General features: G+C 40.9%; 2 protein-coding genes and 1 long non-coding RNA gene across 3 annotated transcripts; 1 reads left to right on the forward strand and 2 right to left on the reverse strand.

The window, feature by feature from the left end:
• Positions 1-203: 203 nt before the first annotated feature.
• NIPSNAP2 (nipsnap homolog 2) lies at positions 204-14513 on the reverse strand. Its single transcript, XM_065694861.1, has 10 exons — positions 14380-14513; positions 10205-10344; positions 10081-10126; positions 7232-7326; positions 5176-5246; positions 4636-4776; positions 4187-4218; positions 2888-2982; positions 1970-2053; positions 204-1418 (listed from the first exon to the last, which is right to left on the reverse strand). Exons 1-10 carry the CDS (start codon positions 14463-14465, stop codon positions 1354-1356), a joined length of 855 nt encoding a protein of 284 aa, XP_065550933.1. The 5' UTR covers positions 14466-14513; the 3' UTR covers positions 204-1353.
• LOC136022039 (uncharacterized) lies at positions 1714-4634 on the forward strand. Its single transcript, XR_010615987.1, has 2 exons — positions 1714-2265; positions 2513-4634. It is a non-coding gene; the product is annotated as an uncharacterized LOC136022039 (long non-coding RNA).
• A 2092-nt stretch (positions 14514-16605) lies between the features above and the next one.
• On the reverse strand, positions 16606-19897 carry MRPS17 (mitochondrial ribosomal protein S17). The gene is made up of 3 exons (XM_065694863.1): positions 19816-19897; positions 18343-18489; positions 16606-17301 (listed from the first exon to the last, which is right to left on the reverse strand). The coding sequence occupies exons 2-3, from the start codon at positions 18463-18465 to the stop codon at positions 17011-17013; spliced, it is 414 nt and encodes a 137-aa protein (XP_065550935.1). The 5' UTR covers positions 18466-18489; positions 19816-19897; the 3' UTR covers positions 16606-17010.
• Positions 19898-19935: the final 38 nt, after the last annotated feature.

The following is a 19935-nucleotide window of genomic DNA, read 5'->3' on the forward strand; positions in this document are numbered from 1 at the left end:
AGTGAAACAGCATGTAATGGAGATCTTGCACACTTGTTTTGGGGAAGAGAGCAGGACACTGGGAAATGCTGTCCCTAACCCAGAGAAGTGACAGCGGCTAACTGAGCTGGAATATTCTCCACAATTATTCATGTTTTCCATAATTAACACTGCAAGATAAGAGGAGACATGGGTGGTGCAACACATACAAGGTGCCAGTAAAATGTGAAAAGTAAAAGGATTTTATTGACTGATATGTTCTTCCTGAAAACTCATTGAAATGTACAAACTGGACATGGAGTAACTGAGTTGTACATTCTGTAAGTTACACTGATTCTTGCAGCCACTTGAAAGAGAGAGTATTATTTTCACTTACAGGATGTTCACATCATTGCAGACACCAAAAGGGTTGATACATTCTAGTCTAAAAGTGAAACCAAAATAGAACTGGACATAATGGTACACCGCTATATGCCAATCCTATTGACTCAACATGCGGCAGTTTCACACATCGATTTGTTAAGTACCTACTGTACACTTAGTGAAACACCCGACCAAGCAAATGTCTGAAGTCATGATTGCTTATTAAATTAAACCCCTTTTCCTAGACTTCCACCTTAGCTGTAGAGAGAAATGCGTTCAACTGAACTCGATTCCCTGCAGAACACTCAGACAACTACACCTGGTCAGTATCTCTTTGAAAACCGTCGATTACACTTCACAAGATTCATTGCGGGTGTAGAGATCTACACAAAGATGTGGTTATTGTCAACAGGCTTCAAAGCCCTGGCAAAAGAGAATGCCCTGTTCTCTGTCCATAAGCTATCACCTGGCAGACAGTACTACCCTCAATTCATGACTGCCTATTGGTAAATTTAGAGCTACTTACTGACTCAGGCCTGCTACAACAGTGAAGGTGTAATTCGGAGCTGCCCAAGGGCTTCAGAGCTTCAAGTCTCAGAACTTCCACATTTGCTTTTAGAATTTGCAGTCACATAATGCTAGACAAAGGCCAGAACAACTGTAACACTTAACTCTGTTGCTGTTATTGAACACTGGGCATTGTCTATGTAACAGAAGATATTAAATACTGTATGCCATACTTAACCTGAAGAGCTGTCTCACAGAGGAACTCATGTATATCTTTGTACTTGTTTTCAATTAACCAACATTTAATTCCAGTCCTGTATTTCTTGCTTTCCTTGTACAATCCTAAGAGCAAAAAGTCATTAGATTCTGAAGAAAAGAGGTCTCTTTTATAAGCTCAATACAGTACTTTTATATTTCAGACTATGATATACAATGTATACCATAAATTAATTTAAGACAAATACTTGTCACTTTATCTATGTAGGCACAAGTAAATCAGTGACTTTACTGAAGTGGAGAAATCTTCAATGGTATCATGATTCTGGACTCCATTTCCTGAATAAGGGGCACTGAAAAAAAAGGGAGACAGGGTTTAATGTCACTAGCAGAGATCATGAGCAGTTCTGCACACTGAGTTTGAGCTGCTATTGTTGTCCTCAAGTTACTCTCCTAGCTAGTGCATGCTAAGTCATCAGCAGCCACTGACATTCCTATAACTGAAGCATTTCAGTTCTAGTCCTTTCCACCATAATGAAAGTTATCTTACATTTTTCTGGTATACTTCCTTTGAAATGCACCCTGTGGTACCCAAATGCGTGTTGCTGCGCATACTTTGGTGAGGTTTGTTACGAAAGCTATCTTTGATCTCAAAGATCTCCTGGCTTCTAGTTCCAAAGTCAAAATTCCCTTTTCAAAGGAATGTATTTAACAAGGCTCCTGTACTGCATAAAATACTATCAAGAATAATTCAATACAAATTTTACTAGTGGCTCCCTGCATTTTGGACACAGACACAAGCACCAGAGATGCAAAACTTAGCACTGTGCAATGTACTAAAGAAGAAAAATGATGGCATGCACAAAAGTCTACCTCCAGCATTCCAGTGAAGTTAATAGGTTACCTGTGTAATAGACTAGCTCATCCCAGCCTGGTTTATGCCATGCAGCATTCCTTATATCTTCTCTGGTTTGGAGATCTTTGTAAGCTGGTGGGGGAAAACAACAAGCACAAAGCTTAGAAGTAACTCTTTGTCTTTCTACACATGACTAGCTCCCTTAAAAGTATTCTAGTGCATAAGCAGGAGGCTGCAAACACTGGGAAGGAATAAAGCCAGAAGTTCTTTTCCACAAAACGAAGAGCTCCCAAAGTCACGCAAACAGAAGGAACTGGGGAAAGGAGGGAATGCCTTAGACACAGGTAAGACAGATAAAGCAAGAGTTTACACGAATGCTGTCAGATTTCTAATGTTGGAATGCAATACTCTGAATTGTTGAGATGTGAAGGTAATACTGTGTATTTTCTAAACTAAATATTAGATGATGAGTTTCTTCAAGTTCAAACAATGGTAGAAGCAGGTAAAGCATTTGTGGAGATTGACACAGAGAGAAAGCCAAACCACCTTGATGTAGTAACGTAAATAAATGCTTGACTTTCCTTTTTGTAGGTGTGGTGTATGTGATGCTTGAAACTAAACTGTAAAAACCTGACTTCAGCATGAATGGGGATGGAGAAGAGATGGCAGGATATTGCTTGTCATGCTTATGTTATTGAAAGCAAACAAGCAAGTCTCTAATAAGAAAGGGCCATGAGAAACCGTGGATGGAAAGACAATGAAACATGGAATGTTCACTTCTGCTTGCCTGCTTGAAGAATAAAGTTACCTACACAAAACCATCAACACTGTCAATGTAAAACAAAAAAATCCCAACAACCTTTAAAGATATTCCTTTGCCTTTTATAAAAGCCTTGTCTCCTGGGCAAAGGCAACAGTCTGTTGGGGGCTGATTCAGTGAGATAAAAGCAAAGAACACAGATTTACCCCAGAGGTGATGAACCATATACAGCTGTCCAATTTGTGAGAAAAAGCCTCCAACTGCTTCGTTATTATCCTGTCGGAAACGAATTGCACGAGCCCTAGAGAAGAGCAAAGCAGCCATTAAAACCAGCAGATCTGGGTAGGAAATAGGTGATAGCTAAAAGGAAAACAGCATTGAAAGCAGGTGAAGTGTTAAACAGCATCTGCAGTACGCTTCCACAATTAAAAATAAGAAAAACCTCTGCAATACACTGCTCCTCAACACTAAGTATTTGAAGTACACCTAAGTATCTTGTTACAATGAGTTAAAATTGCAGACCCATGGTTTTACTAGACTGTGCATTAATCATTCTTCAAGGTTAGCTTCAGTATAAAGATAACTGCTGGACCCGTGGAAAGTGGCATGCCATTGTTATTGCAGGTTCTTCTAAAACAAAATCCTTGAGTTTCAGTCATACCACCCTCATTTACCACAGATTTTGGGGTAGTGGAATACAACTCTTTAATTCACACAGACCTTTGAATGCGGCTGTCCTATGTAACACTCCATGATTTGTTGTGTAAATAAGATCAATGCTTCTCTTAAGTATTAATCTGCTGCAACTTCTGAAACAGATTGGCTACCACTACAGATATTAATTATATCAATTACAATGACATGTCTGAAAATCCAAGTCCTCACCTTTGTCAAACTACTTGAAAATACTTCAAATGGTGTCTCTATCAACCATTAGAATTGCAAGAACAGTGAATGTAAATTGAACAACACTTACACTGGTTTTCAGTAAGACAAAATCAGAAGCATTATACTCAACAGAAGGCTGTCTCAAATGCTTTTAACCTAGATATTAAAATGGAAGCGTGCTGCCCAACAGCTTTTCAAGAAGCAACTTGACTTTTAAAGATTAAAAGAGCAAAGATTTAGCCCATTTAAACCAAAAGCATGTCAGCTTCTTGCAGTTTGTGAAAGATCAACACTGTCTTAAGGAGTTAACTGCAACCCTTCACTAGGCTTTCTGATGAAAATAAATGGTTTGTGCTATATTACAGCAAACTAAAAGAGTTATATGAAGGAAAGCTAATCTATAAAGCCCTCAGTGTTGTTTGTACACAGAATTCCCCTTTCTTTCCTTGAAGGATAAATTAAGGGTCAAAGAACTGTCCTACAAGTTGCGTAAGTACAGAAGCAGGCCATTAACTGAGTGACTGAAACGCTTTGGTAGCATCATGCCACCTCCACTCCATGACTTTTTAATGTATGGCTCCCAAATAGGAGAAAACAAGTGCTAAAGCAACACTTACCAGTAATTTCCCCACTCAATCATTGTTCCAGGCTACAAAAACCAAAACAAACTGTTAAAACTGTAGTTGAAAGAAAGTTAGAATACTTGGATGGTTTTCACAACATTTACATATGGAAAATACTATGTATTAACAAAATCACTTCCTTTGAGTGATAAACATAGTATAATCATCTGTAATTATTCTGCTTACTTACTGTATTACTTCTTTCTGCCTGAAGTTTCCTTCAAATGAAAACACAGGGCTTTCAGCCCTGCAGAAACTAGTATCTTGTTGGAGCCTGCCTTCATTTTGGACCCCCCACTTTGAGACCAACTCAGACACCAGCTTTGATAAGAAGCACATTTCTAAGATGAGGTCTGTATTCCATCTCTATTGTATAAACATGCTTTGAACATTTTACAACAGCATAGAGCTTAAAAAAAGAAATAAAAAACAATTAAACTTACTCTAAGTTGATAGGATCTCAGTTCATAAATATTAGGCCCCGCTCTGGGAACAGGTTCATTCCAGAAACTAAACTCCAGCAACAACTGGTTCTTGCGGGACAGAAGCATGTTACCTCTTTCTTTGCGGAACTCTGTGAATTCCTAAGAACCAATGGGATCACTGTCAATGTGTGTGTTCTGTTTCAACAACAAAAAGCAGTCTACCATCTGGTGGCATAGGGGTTTTTAATGCTGTCTTGGGATTCTGGGACATGGAAATCCTTTAAATTGCAAAGGCATCTAAATTCCCTTGGCATATTTGAAGATTTCAACTGGTATGTTTCCATAGCACTAAGTGAACTTGTTTCAGAAAGTATTCAGGCATTAAACCTCAGTATTCCTGAATATGAGAACAGACCTTTTTCCAAAGAGGTTTCTTTCAGGAAATGATGAGATATTGAAGCAAAAGCAGGTACCCAAATGTGCAGCTTCTTGCTTTGACTATTATTTGTTCTCTTCTGAGTAAAATAACCAATTGTAACAAAAATGAACACATTTTACCTTATTTTGACGGAGTTTATTCATGACCTCATTGAGAGCTGGATACCCTCCCTCATATCTCCACAGATGAACTGAAACAGACAAAAGGAAGCTTTTTCAGGGATGTCAGAGCTGTGCTATATCTTATGGAATGTCACAGTATAAAATGCTGTTCATACTACAGAATTACACAAAACCCAGAAATCAGGTAACATGTTTCAAAGTAAACAGCATTAAAGAAAGCACTACACATGCTTTCTTTGTGAAATGGGAGCATTTTAAGAATAATGGAATCATCTGCTTTTGGAAAAAGGTTCTCTTGGCAAATTTTGCCATCTGCTCCAAAGATAACAAGGCAATTTCTGAAAGAGCTTTCTGTTGCCATGCTTTGGGATAACTTTATGACTGTAGTTTCAAGTATCCTCAATTTCAGAGGATAATTTAAGTTCAAAAATGTGCTTTATACCAATTTTATCTCAGAGCAATAGAGGGGTAGACTTGTTAATTCAGTAAATTACTCAAGCACAAAAAGCAACACACTTTCTGTAGGACATGAAAAATGATGCAGATGATGGTTTTGAGGTAAACATTACATTAAAAAAGGCAGAAGGTATCTGAACATGCCAGAATTGTTACATTTGCTAGGATCTTCCCCATAAAAACATATTCAGCACAGGTATCCACATTTAAGTTTTTTCAAAGCATTCTCTCTTTAATAAATCATAATAGATGTCTTTAATAAATTATAACAAGATGTATTTACAAGCACTTAATATAGCAAGGCAACAATATTTCACGTCAAAGAGTCACAAAAGCTATTTTCTCTCCTCTAAAACAGTCCTGTGCCTGTTCTCTCCAGGAGAGCAAACTGGAGACTAATGTAAGGCACTTCACTATGATAGCAAATTCATGCAGTGTGTCTGCTTCTGCTGTCTTATCCCCAGGGCAAGTTTGATTTATCCTCCTAATATTAACATAGCCTGGGCACAAATACTGAACAAATCAAAACCCAATACTCTGCTTCATTACACCGCTAGAACTGCTGCAATAACATTTTCAAGGCAAGCTATGGATGCAATTACAGATACAGTCAATGTTAATATGTTACAAAAGCAAAGAATGAGACTTGGCTAAAATATTCTCATTTCAACTGTCTTCATTCCCCAATTTCCCTTCAACTTTTAGACTTCTCAGACACTGGCTGGTTTATCTACTGCTACTTCTTTGCATTTGTTCAGTGTCAATATCGCAACATGCTGTGAATGCAGGACGAATTCATGAGTACATGAGTGTAGTTTTAATAAAGCAATTACACTGATATTAGCATAGCTCTAACAATGGAGCTACATAACAGACTAGGTAACAAATATCAGTACACCACTCTGTGGCTTCCCATTCCTTCGATTTCCAAGAGCCTAGGGAATTTTTCAGGTTTTCTCTTTACACTCGACTCTTCGCATTTACCTCTGTGGCAGCTCTTCAGTCATTTCTAGTTCCAACATACTTTCAATCTGCACAGTTAGGCAGTATCCTTCTATGAGCATGAACAGAAATATTCTTACTTTCCACCAGTAAAGGCCTAGCTTATTGCTGAGTTTACAATGCAATCATCTCTTTTTCAGATGACATGAATGATTTGTACTTAGTTATCATACAGCAATTACAGTATGAAAGTCTGAGTAAAGCTTTTCATGCTGGCCAGTGCATGATAAACTCTGTCTTTGTAAGCCTTTGCCTTTACCCTAAATATTCAGGAATACGATCTGTGCCCACAACATATTAGAGGACTACATTTCATAAGCATTTCTCAGATCTGTTAATCTACCACCTGGAAAACATGAAAGTGTATTAACAATAGGACAAATTTTAGGAATTAATGCTTTACTGTCAAACTCAACAAGACAAAAAGCAAGCACTGTAAATGTTAATATGACTATTGATAACTGATGCACACACACCCTCACTGTATACATTGCTAAAGGTTTACTGTCAACAGAGATGATTTAAAGAGAAGAAACCTGCCAAGCACACGTTTCACTTGTATGGTTTTACATTCTGTTGTACTTCTATCTCCTACCAGCCTGATCTTGCTCTCCGTACCACGTGTTCCAAGTCCCCACCAGTGCACATGGGTAGTGTTTTTCTTCATGAATCTTTGGCAGCACCTCTTGACTTGAAAACAAGGAATACAGACACTATATTGCATTTCCTTCAGGGAGGCTACAGTTGATATGTATAACAAATCACCACACGTTTATCATTATGGTATGAAAATTCATAAGCTCTACTTTTCAGAAGAGAAAGCTGAAATACAAAGATCTGCTACACAGGGGAAAGATAGCTACAACACCATGGAAAACTAAGGGAAACGTTACCATTTCTTAAGACTGTATGACACATACACAGCATAGTAGAATTCTTTCTATGCAATACATTATGTCTGTCACCTAAAAGGTTATCCAACATTAGGAAAATAAATATCAGGATGTCTCACTTACAGAAAACACAGATTAACCACATGGATGATATGCTTTGGGAAAAGCTTTCCTTTATCAAGGGAGGTAGAACACACAAAAATAGCAAAGGACAGTCTTCCGTATCAGTTCCAATGCTATTAACTGTGGAGGTGAATGAATAAAACCAAGTATTTTGACAGATCAAATTACTACTGTACTTCATAGTGTACCGCCTTATTCCTTTCTACCATTTCAGAAAGTGGTTTTCACTTGAGGCAACTTACCCATTGAAGCATCCAGTGAAACTGCCTTCAAAATAACCCCAACACAACATTTCTGTTTGACTATTGCCAGTATTCCTAACGGCTTTTTCAAACTTTAAAAGTGGCCTACATTAGCTTCAGGAGAAGTTTCACTGACTGCTGACTCACTGAAGACAGCTTTCCTTGCACTGTACTTTGATGAATAAGGCAATTAGCCTGGTTGAACTTCACCTTTTCCTATTTTCCCCTGAATAATTACCCCTCTTACTCAGTTTGGTTTATAGGCAATGAGTCTCTGCACAATAGCAAACAAAAGGCTGGCCTCGGGCTGAGAGTATTAGATAGGAGTTTTCCTCTTGATTCTGGCACTGACTTTCTAGACAACCTTGAGCAACTCTCATATCAATTTGTACCTCACCATTTTTCATTACACAGTGTAAATAAGATAGAACAACTCTCCAAGGCTGTTTCACCATAGGTTCATTTTTGCAAAGCATAGTGAGGTCCTAGAAAGGCAGCTTTCAACAGCAATGCTATATTATTACAATAACCCTAAAATATATTTTGTTGCAAATCACAGAAAAAACCCACCACATAATACCTTAAACCCTTTAAAAAAAAAAAGATACCATCTTTTTCCTTTTTAAAAATAACTCTTCTTAATTTTTCTGGAGGGGTCCTTACCCACAGTCATTCATTAAGTACTCTCATAACTGTCTTCATTACATTATTTCTTTATTAATATGTAATGACCAATCGGTATTCTGATTTGCTATAGAATAAAAAATTAATCTGTTCATCTTTCCTTTTGGGATAGGAGAGAGGGAAGTTCAGAGAGGCTTCGGGTTTTTTATTCCTCTATTCTTTTCTCCTTCCCTGGAATACTTAAATTTGCTCTGGATTAGGATAAATCTAACCACATGCACTTCATGCGATCGCTGTCAGTAATTTCCTTCTTTGCTACTGTCTCTTTCATTGAAAATAAATGCCTCTGCTTTCACTCAATATTTAGGTAGCTCATGAGATAACGCAGAGAAATGGTTCCATCTTGTGTAACTGGACATGTTTATATTAAGCTTTTAAACAGAAAGCTGGCTGAATGCTAATGTTGTTTCTCTCTGCATTTCGTTTTCAAACAAAAAAACTAAATATACCTTATGACTGAGTGTTATTCTAGTGGATTTCTATGTTTGTATAGGAAGGAAAAGAGTTTTGAGTTATCTAGCCAAAGGCTAGTACAGCCAACCAGTAACAGACTAAAGGACACAAACTAGGAGTTGTGAACTTCCCCACCCTCCAGCCCAGATGGTGTTCTCACTGATCTAGCACACTTTAAAACATTGGTTGCAGTAGGGTATCATTATGGTATGAATGTTTTGTTTAACTGACAAGATGATCACTGTCAGTGAGACAGCACTGCTGTTTTGAAACATGAGGCTCACTGCATTTCCAAATCTAAACACACAGCTCCTGAACAGGCAGTTGTGCTGGCTCCAGAGCCGTGATTATAGACAGAACAGGACCAAGATTTCTGCAACCTCATCCTTGAAATAGTAACTTTAAAATTTTACTAAAATAAAGCTGTAACTTTCTGGAAAAGCCATTAACTACTGCTCCCTTTGAAAACAAATGCCAAGATCCTATTCAAGGATTTGCATAGCTCTTTAGGAGCAGATCTCAGCAACATTACTTTTATAAAAGGACATAGATGAGCTGAGAAAAAGTCAACCCCTGAGTTTTTAAAATCTCCTCCAAGTTATACTTCAGTCTCATACTATCATGCAGTTTTACTTACCACTGACCTCTCCCTTCCCGTATGCAGACAACCACTCTCAATACATTCCTACATGGCAGCTGCAGTGGGACATCCTAACATACCAGGATCTATCTGCCTAGACCAGCAACTGTAAGACAACTAAGGGAAGGGGCAGAGCTGTTCTAACAAATGCCACCAGTGGGTTCACAACAGGCATCATCTTAAATTGCAGCTTAGGAAAATTATACCTCCAAGAGGGAAGGCAGGGGGTGAAATGAGTAAAGTATCTATTGCCATTTCTCTCCAAGAAAAATATGATCTATTTAACCCCACACCCTGAAAGTAAAAGCAGAATTCTTCCACCTCCCCTCTAAATAATTATATTTGCCAATACACTTTATGATCAAATCGACATGTCTAAACCATGAAAACATAACACACACACACTTACCAAAGCTTGTTGTAGGCGTCTAGATATTCTGGTTTTACATTGTGAACTGAAACAACAACATTACGTGAGAAATGCAGGAACAGAATGAAGAAATGGGAATGGGAAATATAAAGGTATCACTCACTCTGTAGTTTATACAGACTGCTGGTCTCTCTTTTGGCTAGAAGGTTGGAGTGAGCATCTTTCCTTGGATCGACTTTGCGAACAAATAGCGACTTTAACCAACTGTCTTCACGAGGCCTGCTAGCTGAAGATGCCAGCCCCCTACATGTTAACAAGTACATGAGACTGTCACTGAAAATGCCCACAATCCAGTTTAATACAAACAGGATCATAACACAGTTACATACATCTGTTACTAAAACTTGCCATGGAGCCACTTCTTATAACGGTAAGGGCAGGTCTTTCCCCACTGAGATTCACCCTCTTACACACCATTTTAGTAGATGAAGACCCAAATAGTTAACAATCCACCATCCACATTCATTCTTTGTGTGCATGGCATGGAATGGGTGGATGGCTGCTTTTGCTGCTTATTCATCTTCTTTTTAATCCCATGTCTTTACTCAAGAAGGCTGGGTCTGTTCTGATGTACACAGACAAGAGTGAAAAAGAGCAAAAAGACAGTGTGCATAAGGGAGAATGCATACAGTGTAAATAGGAAAGTAACTGCCATATGTTCCTTAAACATAGCTCCAAAAATGAAAAGTTGAATAGCACATCTTTCAAGACAAAAAATATAATGCAAGTTTAATTTGGGGAAAATTACAAGTGGCAGGAAACAGCCTGCAAATATTCCAATTCCAAATCCTTGCAAGTGTACTATGCAGGGGCACACATCCCATTCTTTGTGCAACATCCACAATTTCCTGTTCTTTGAAGCAAAATCTCACTCTTTTTCTATGTACACTTTATGCAGTTTCTATTCACTTCCAAAATAGCACCACTTGTCTTCAAACCACAGTACACAAAACATTACCATTAACTGTGCTTTTCTTAAATGACGTGTTAAAGGAATTATGCTTTTTTCCAGCTGACAGAAAAACCCTCATTCACCAAAACTTGTGTGCAGGAGGACAAGAAAGCTGATGTACTCAACTGCTTCTCTACAATGTATGACAGGGGACCCCAAGCTCAAATGTCTTCTCTGCTTTTCATAAGAAGCACCTCCCTCAATTTGTGCTTTCGGATATGGGGTTTCTATTGAAATATTATAATATTTCTCTGACATACTAAAAACATAGCACCGCAGCTGGAAATTTAAACTTTTTCCCACCTCAGAAGTCAACTTTTCACTGTTAATTACTAATAGCTCTAGAAGGTAGCTATCAATTCAATCTTCAGCTATAAAGCTGTCTTCCAGATAGCAAAAGCTTGTGACAATCATTCAAGGGGGGTATAAAATATAGGGAAAGAAAATCTCAACTTCCTTTAGGAAAAATACCTTCATGAACCTGCCTGTCTGTATTACACAGGAGTTCACACTAGCAGTGTTTTTCAACAATCAACCTTTTAGTCTCAATGTCTGAAAAGAACATGAAGAACTGGTTCACCCTGTGGGAGCAGGATGCAGGAAACAAGCTATTTCATAGCAGAGAAACAGTAATAACCAGAAAAACAACTGCAGCTGAGCTGACCTTCAACGTTAAGAAATAATGGGTAGGTACCTTATTGGTGCATTTATTGAAAATGGTGCCTTCTTTGGCCCTAGGCAAACACACAAACATGTTACCGTGCTGAAAGCTGAGCAGCTGAGTACAAGCATTTAAAAGGCCATTCCATGATAAGGCTGTTGCCTGCAGTACTGTTGTCACAGGTGTCACAGGAACACAAGCTGCCCCAGATGATGGGGGGAAAACCCTACCCAATAAATCCAGGTTGGTTTAGCAATCTCTCTTACAGCAAGCATTAATGCTCACTGGACAGCAAATAGGGCTCCAGGAGACAGAACTCAGTCCTAGTCCCACAGTGTTTGTTTTTTTCCATCTCAGATCTGTAAATCATCACAATTTCCTCCCCTTTATTAAACAGAATTAGCAAACTAAGATTTAGAATGCTCTTCTATGAGGATTATTGTTTGCAGCAACCTTTGAGGATGAAAGAGACAAATAATCATGATGATTTCTTTTGTGAACCACCTTCAGCAGCAGCAAGAATAAGCTGGAGTTATCGGGATAATACTGAAACTGGGAGAGTCTCATGGATGTCCAGCTGAACCTAAATCTGGAGGTATATTTAATTTTCAATACAATGAAGTAATACTTTACATTTATGTAAAATCTTTCACCTAGCAACTGTAAAGTTCCTGATGAACAAGGACTAACAAATCATGACTATCCACCTAAATACACACTTTATTTACAATAAAGAATGGTATTTTTATGCATACATAAAAATTTATTCAGTTTATTATATTTATGAAATATTCACTGCATCCAACCTGAGATGCTGGGGCTCTATTTTTAACGCATATCCTTAGAGAAGTCCTACACTACTGGCCTCCTTCTAGACACCCACAAATCAAGAAGTCCTGCACTGACTGCTGATTCACTTGTGTGGGCAGCATGTACCCGAGATTAGCAACTGGACTGCCAGTTGTAAGCATCAACCACAAATGAGTTCAAAACTAATCCATCATCCAAAAGATCTACTTTTAATCAACATAACAATATGCCATACAATATTATAATACCTGTACCAAATAAACAGATATTAGAATCAAATTGTTTCCCAAAACCCAAATACCACTACTGAAAATGTGAATATACACATAGAATGCATGTAGAAACTCTATATGGAATTACCATCACACTTCACAGTTGTTTTACTTTCTGGGAACAATACTGATTAAAGGCACTGCTTGACTTGATAACATGTTCTTACCCTACAAACGTTAACTATGGGCTTAGCTTTCTTGGTACAAAGACTTGGGTCTGTGAACACAAAAGGGTAATGCTGAATAGCTTACTTAGATTAAAAACAATGGTGAAAACAATTCTATCCCACTGAGCTTCTGCTTTAGCACAAACTGGGTGGGAGGTATCTGGAAAAATGCTTAGATTTTGTAATAACCCATGTCTGCCTGGAAGAGAAAAACAACTTGCCTGTAATTGGCAGGTTTCGATCTGTGGTTTAAACGAGGTTTATGTGAAACTAAAACATGTACATAACACCTCACCACATACACACTCCACAACTGTCCCCATTCTTGTTATAAACAGCTGTTTGCAGTGACACCTTTAGCCTTGCACAGGGGCTGCTGCCCATACTGAGGTTTGAGACAGCAGGGAGGGAAAATGCACGTAGATCCACTCCAGCTTTGGCGCTTCTGCCTCCATTGCCCAGGGAGCGTGTGTGTCTGCATCCTACACCCAACACGTGCGCACATCTGTGACCTGAGAGCACTGTGTGTGTACCCTTGCCACCCAAGAGGTACACGTGTCTGACCCTGCACACAGCAGGCACGTGGGCATGCAAGTATCTGCACCCCAAACGTGATGATGTGTCTGTGTGTGTGCCCTGGCATCTGCAGGGTGTATGCACCTGCACACACATCCCAGCTCCTATGGGCAGTATGAACACATGTTCCCTCACACCCAAGGGGTACACACGCATGCAGAAGTCCTTACATAGCTGTGCATTGTCAAGGCAAGATGCTGGTGCCACGCACCCTGACACTTGGGGAAACACGGCTGCTGGGCAGGGGTGCAGCCTGGCACCACGTGGAGCAGCTGTGCATGCCAACACCAAGGGGTTTTGTTGTTGCGTGTGGCCATGCACCCCAACACCAGAGGACATGAGATGCAGGGTGCCCACACTCCCTGTTGCCTTCTGGAGCTGGGATGCACACCCTGACCCTGGAGGGATGTCTGGGTGCAGAGCACCCATGCACCTGAGCGCCAGGAACACATCTGGGCAGGGTGCTATGGACCCCGACACCCGGCGATACGCGGCCGCAGGGTGCACCCCGTCCATTGGAGGGGCGCGGCGCGGGTGCAACCAGAACGCGGGGCACAGGTGGGGCGGGACAGGGGCGGACTTGGGAGGAGGCAGGGGAAGGGGCTGGCCCTGGGGCCCATGACCTTGAAGGACACCCCGAGCGGATCGCACTCCCCGCCCCGCGGCAGGCCCGCGGGCCCGTCCCGTCAGCTGCCCCGGCGAGCGGGGCGCCATTTCCAGTCAGGAAAGGGGGTGGGGGGAAGCCTATGCGGCGGGGTGAGGGAGGCGCGGGCGGTGTCAGCTTCGTCTCCATCCGCCCTCGGCGGTCCGCTCCCGCCCGCCTCACCCCCTCAGGCTCACCTGAGGGCCAGGCCGCCGCTGGGCGGGACGCACGGCACGGCGCTGGCTCCCGCCAGGCTCCGCCGCAGCAGCACTCGCGCCGCCATCTTGCTCCGGCCGCCTCCCTCCTGCACCGGGGGAGGGGGGAGAGGGTTGGGGGTCTGCGCGCTGCAGCGCCGCCGCCGGACGCGAGGGGCGCACCACCCTCGTGTGCGCATGCGCGGACACCCCAGCGCAGGACCCACCGTTGGGCGGCGTTTGGATGTGTCCCAATAAAACGCCAAAACCCGAGTTCAGACTCACGTGGAAACGCCTGTTTCCTATTCACCAAACGCGTCTTTCACGCGGGTGCAGCTGAAGTGTTGTCTTTGCCCTGTGCTCAGCTACAGCCGCGTTTCATCTGCTTAAATTGGTGGTGCATAAATTGGTACTAGCATCAAACCTTTAAATAGCTTTAAATATAAACTTGTAATTAGGCTAATAGTTAAAGGTTAGTTCTAAAAGCAACTAGCCAATACACACCGAAAAGTTAATGAGCAAACCTTGCCTTCCTGCAGAGCACCCACATCAATCACATCACCGTTTCCATTATGAGCAGTCAGAAAGACCTGTGATGTGCTTTAACAGTGAAATACAATGCTTGTGGTGAATTTAAAAGCCAGTTTAACCTACAGTTGCCATCATTCTTTTAAAAAACAAGTTAAGGCTATGTACATTTAACCACACATTGAACTCTAGAGCAGCCCTGAGAGCCTACCTGTAAACTGGAAACCACATGCAACCTTCTGTGATTGAGCAATCTTCAAACCAAAGAGTGATATTTCAACAGCTAATCAAGAAATATCACAGGAGATACAGGGAAAGATTTACTTCCCCAATTATATGTAGATGTAATTCATAAACCAAATGGGAAACTATTTCTATTTCTTACAAGCATTATACATCTAGCTATTAGAACAGTCACATCCCAAGTTCTGAGGGTTAAGTGCCTTTACTGCCTGCTCAGATACAACTTCAGTGTACTTCCCACAGCCCAGGGCTGCGCTCCAGCCTGGGTCACATTTCTCTCAATCTCTGCTAGGGATGAAGTTTCACATTTTACATTCACTGGAGCTGAAGTCAGAGCCCAGATTTCCTTCCACTTCCACAAGCACCTTCATCAGCCAGCTACAGTTACCAAGTCATTTGCATCAACCTAAACCACTTCAGCATACATACTAACAAGAATAACTTACAGCCATATGTTTAAGACACTTCTTCAAAGTCAGAGACCATGTTCACATTGCTGATTTACTTAATTTGAAGTGTCTTGTCATCCTAGGACAGGATTTGAGGACTGGCATTCAAAGAGTGACTTTTTGGTTTGAAGCACTGAAGGAAATGCAAGTTTGTCCTTCTTCCTGGCCCAGATAATTTGCTGAGTGCAAGTGAACTTTGGTAGCAAACTACAGGCAGCTGAAACTGATTTCATACAGGTGAAGGAAATGGAAGGGCGAATAATAAAATAGAACACAACTACCAGCATAACATGGCTCAGTTTCTTACAGAAAGGTATTTTAGGTCAGGGGAAGTCTGTTCAGATAAACCTTGTTTAGCTTCTGATCTTAAACAAAGACCAATTCCACAGCCAGATGCTTCAAAAAGGCTTTCTCATAGCTTTGATATACCACTCTCCCCCTCATAGAGGGACATGGAATGCTGTCCCCACAGTGCTGCATTTTGAGGCAGATGCGCCTTTAGATCTGAACAAAGAGTTGGCAACACAAAGCTGCTGGAACAGCCACATACTCTTGGTTTGCTTTACGTCCTGGAAGACAGGACACAAGAATCCCTGAACTGTAGCAGGATAAAGTTATCTTTAATCATTAACTGCTAAGGCCTTCTAGTTTTATATTAAAGTATGCAACAAATCAGCACCTGTACCTCTCCCAAAATGTGTTGTTTTAATTAGCTTTTCTGGCAAGACGTAAATCTAACCATCTTTACATCTGCTTTTTTGGCTTTGTATTCCCATCAGCTTCTATTTCCTGCTGGCAGCTCAAAGAGACCCATCTCTCCCAGAACTAAATACTGCCTTTGGACAGGTTATAAAGGCAAGCATGCTAAGCTACCCAAAGTTTTATTCTCACTGCCATTATAAAGGGAAGTGACGGTGTTTTTGAGAGTTGGAGATTTTGGAAGTCAGAAGATACTGCAATGTGGTATGAGGAACTGTAAGAGGAAATGAGGACACATGCAGGTAGCTGGTTTTAAAATTCTACACTTCCTTTTAAAAGGTTTAATAGCGTTGTCTTAAGTAATCCCAGAAACCACAAGACTGTCTGAAATACAGAACAATCAAATAATATAACCCTCCCACCAAACCTAAACATTATACACTTATATTCTTGTCTTTCTCCATACAGAAGAGTCATTCCAGGTGAGCAGTTGGCTTTTAGAACTGTCAAGGCTTGGGGCAAAACTACATGCAAGGGAATGAAGTGTTAACACTAAACTCATGTTTTCTCTTATTTTAATTTAAAGATTTGAGGTGCCTATCAATCTGTAACATCTCTTCTTATAAGCAACTATGTTTACTATTTATTTGGACTACAGATCTTGCTGAAACATGTAACATACAACAGCAGGGCTCTCTGTTTAAATATTTCCCCCCTATTTGTCTGTTGAGCAAACTTTAAGTTCCTGAAGTTTTTCACTGAGATACGTAGTATCTGCCTCTGTCAGATTTTCTGAATCTGACGGATTTTCAAGGAATCTCGTTCCTGCACAGGGTTTCCCTGTTATTGGATCTATGACTTTTCCAACCTTGAAAATAATTTCAGCCAGTTCATGTTTCACATGCTTGCTCCTTCGCTCAGGCAAAGCCTTCAGAAGAACAATGTCTCCAACAACACACTGCTGCAACGGATCATGGGCAAAATAGGTTTTTCGTTTGTTAAAGAACTGTAGAAGGAAAAAAAGAAACAGTGCCATTAGACTTCAAAATTAAGCAATTGGCAAATATATAGCTAATATAAACTAAATTTCACTAAGAAGTAAAGCTTTATATAGTTTTTAAGATTAGATGCTCTCTTGTTCTGCTGTGTTAACTCTTCCTCTCCTTAGGATGCTTCACATCAGCACTGCTTCAGCAAGAGAGTTGCCTTGGCTCTTCCAAGCTGAATGACTTCCCTGTGCAGTCCACAATTCAAGAACTGATGTTAATTTTTATTCATCCTACTATGTTTAAAGTTCACCAGTCCTGAAATCAGTATCCTGATGTTTGTCATTTGAGTTTTCGTGCTCAGTTAGTTTTCTTTCATATAAAAATTCAGTATTTATTCTTACTGGAGTGGCAGAATTCAAAACCTTTCTTTTAAGAAAGAAATTAACAGACTCTTCTGCTGCATAAAGTAGTGGGCTGATTATCTAATCCTGACACTACCCTTAACCTTCTGGTCAGCAAAGGCAACTTATTCCACCCACATGTAGCAAGGTTTCTGTATCTAAAAATGGAGAAAATGGTAATTTTAACCTCCCTGTTTAAACGCATCAACTAGAAGTGATAAACACAAAGCTCTTATAGCACATCACAGTACAGATTCAAATACTAGCTATGCCTACAATGATGCATATAAGGAAAACTACAAAATTCAACGTCAAAGTGACTAACGTCAACTTTCCAAATCAAAGCATACTCCAGTATGAAAAATTAAATCAAAGCATGAAACAACAAAAACTTACCTTCTCAACTGAGATCAAACGAAATGTATTAACAAAGCACTTCAAAGAAACACGTTTAGCAGGTAATTTGTAAGGAAGTGCCCTAACAACACACTGCTCATCACCCTTTGCAGTCACCCCCACAATTGACAATCATTAGGCATGTTCCTTAAGGAGTTTGCCTTGTAAAGAGCTATCAAAAATCCTGAATCAAATCAATGAAACATTCCTCCAGATAGAACAAATGTTACCATGCAAGACAAGTTGTTAACCAGCTTTTACCTTTAGCAAGTATGGATCTAGCACAAGCCTTGTCACTCTCACTTTGGCAGTTTTCTGCATTTTGGTTCCTATTACTTTCCCTACTATCCATTTTGCATGGACAGCTCCACGTGGTACAGACATTGTTTAGGTATGGTCATCCAGCGCCTGACAACAAGCAAACAGACATGTTATTTTAACCAAAATCCTCCCCAAAATCAGTTTCTAGTCAATATCATGATTTCCATTTCAGACTAACAGCTTAATTAGGTCACTTTGTTGGAAAAATACATGCAGCTCAAAACTTCATATAGTGCACTACCTCAGCCTTGGTTTACGTTATAAGAAGGGGTATCAACATGTGCTCATTACTGGGGAAAATTACTTCAGGATGACAGTAAAATGGACATAATAACATAAAGATGTGATCTTACCCTACAAATTCCACAGAATTCCTTTGAATCGTGCCAACTGCCACATGCACAATACAGAAATGTGCAGCTGGGGAAGTTAGGAATTTAACTCTCACTCCAGCAGCTGTTTTTGCTGGACACCTGTATATCAGGTCTGGGTATAACCAGAGTTAACCCAAACACGGAATAGCCTGTAACTTTGGTTCAGCGAGTGATGTGCTCCTGTGTGTCTCATATTATCTGAGCTGATGAAACCTAAGGAAGTTAATAAGCTTCTGAAGGCATAAATGACATATCAAAGAGTTGCCTGACCTACAGTAAGTGTAATCACTTTTGAGCTAGTTCACTCCTCTAAGTAATTACACTCCATTACCTTATTTGATTTAATTAGGGTGAGCTTTCTGTATCACTTTTGCAAGAGACATGGGCAAAATAGATTGCTACACATTATAAGACTAGAACAAATATTAAAACTGATGGAGACTAATGACCTTCTTCTCTCCCACCCAGCTATGTCCTGTTAAACACACCTGACCTGTTCAATTCTCCTTCTATCCAATTTCTAAGATTATACGACACATGCTTTGATGACACAACACATCAAAAGCAAAGTTTAGGGACACTCAGACACTCGCATAGAATGAAATGCTCCAAGCAGGTAACTTTTATCATCCTTGACTCAGCTGCATGACCCACAGGGCTGGAGCAGGGAGTGAGAGGCCCTCCTGTATAACAGGGCTAAGCACCGCCAGTCACAGCGGCCAGGCCTGGGAGAGGCAAACCCCTATACAACACTCTCGGAACACAAGGGAGCTGCCCGGACGCCAAGAGGCAGACAACATCTCCACAGCAGAGGAACAGGAGAGGCAGTTCAAACACGCCTGAAGCCTTCCGCCCTCCGGCTCTCCACAGCGCTCCGCACCAGGTCCAGCCTCAGCTACACCCCTACCACAAAGGCTGAGGGCCAGGCGCTGTCCTGCGGATGCCGGGCTGTGCCTCAGCACCCTCCAGAGCGCAGCTCCAGCCCGAGGACCGCCCCACACCGCGGCACCCCATAGCCCGGCACCCCACAACCCCTCACCGCCAGCGCCGCCGCCGCTGCGCCTCACAGACCCTACGGAACCGGAGCCGGAAGCGGCAGAGCCGGAAGAGCCGCGCGGCAGCGGGGCGGGGCCAGCAGCAGGAAGGGGCGGGGCCTCCT

The sequence above is a fragment of the Lathamus discolor genome, chromosome 14, assembly GCF_037157495.1.
Source record: "Lathamus discolor isolate bLatDis1 chromosome 14, bLatDis1.hap1, whole genome shotgun sequence".
NCBI classification, from domain to species: Eukaryota; Metazoa; Chordata; class Aves; order Psittaciformes; family Psittacidae; genus Lathamus; species Lathamus discolor.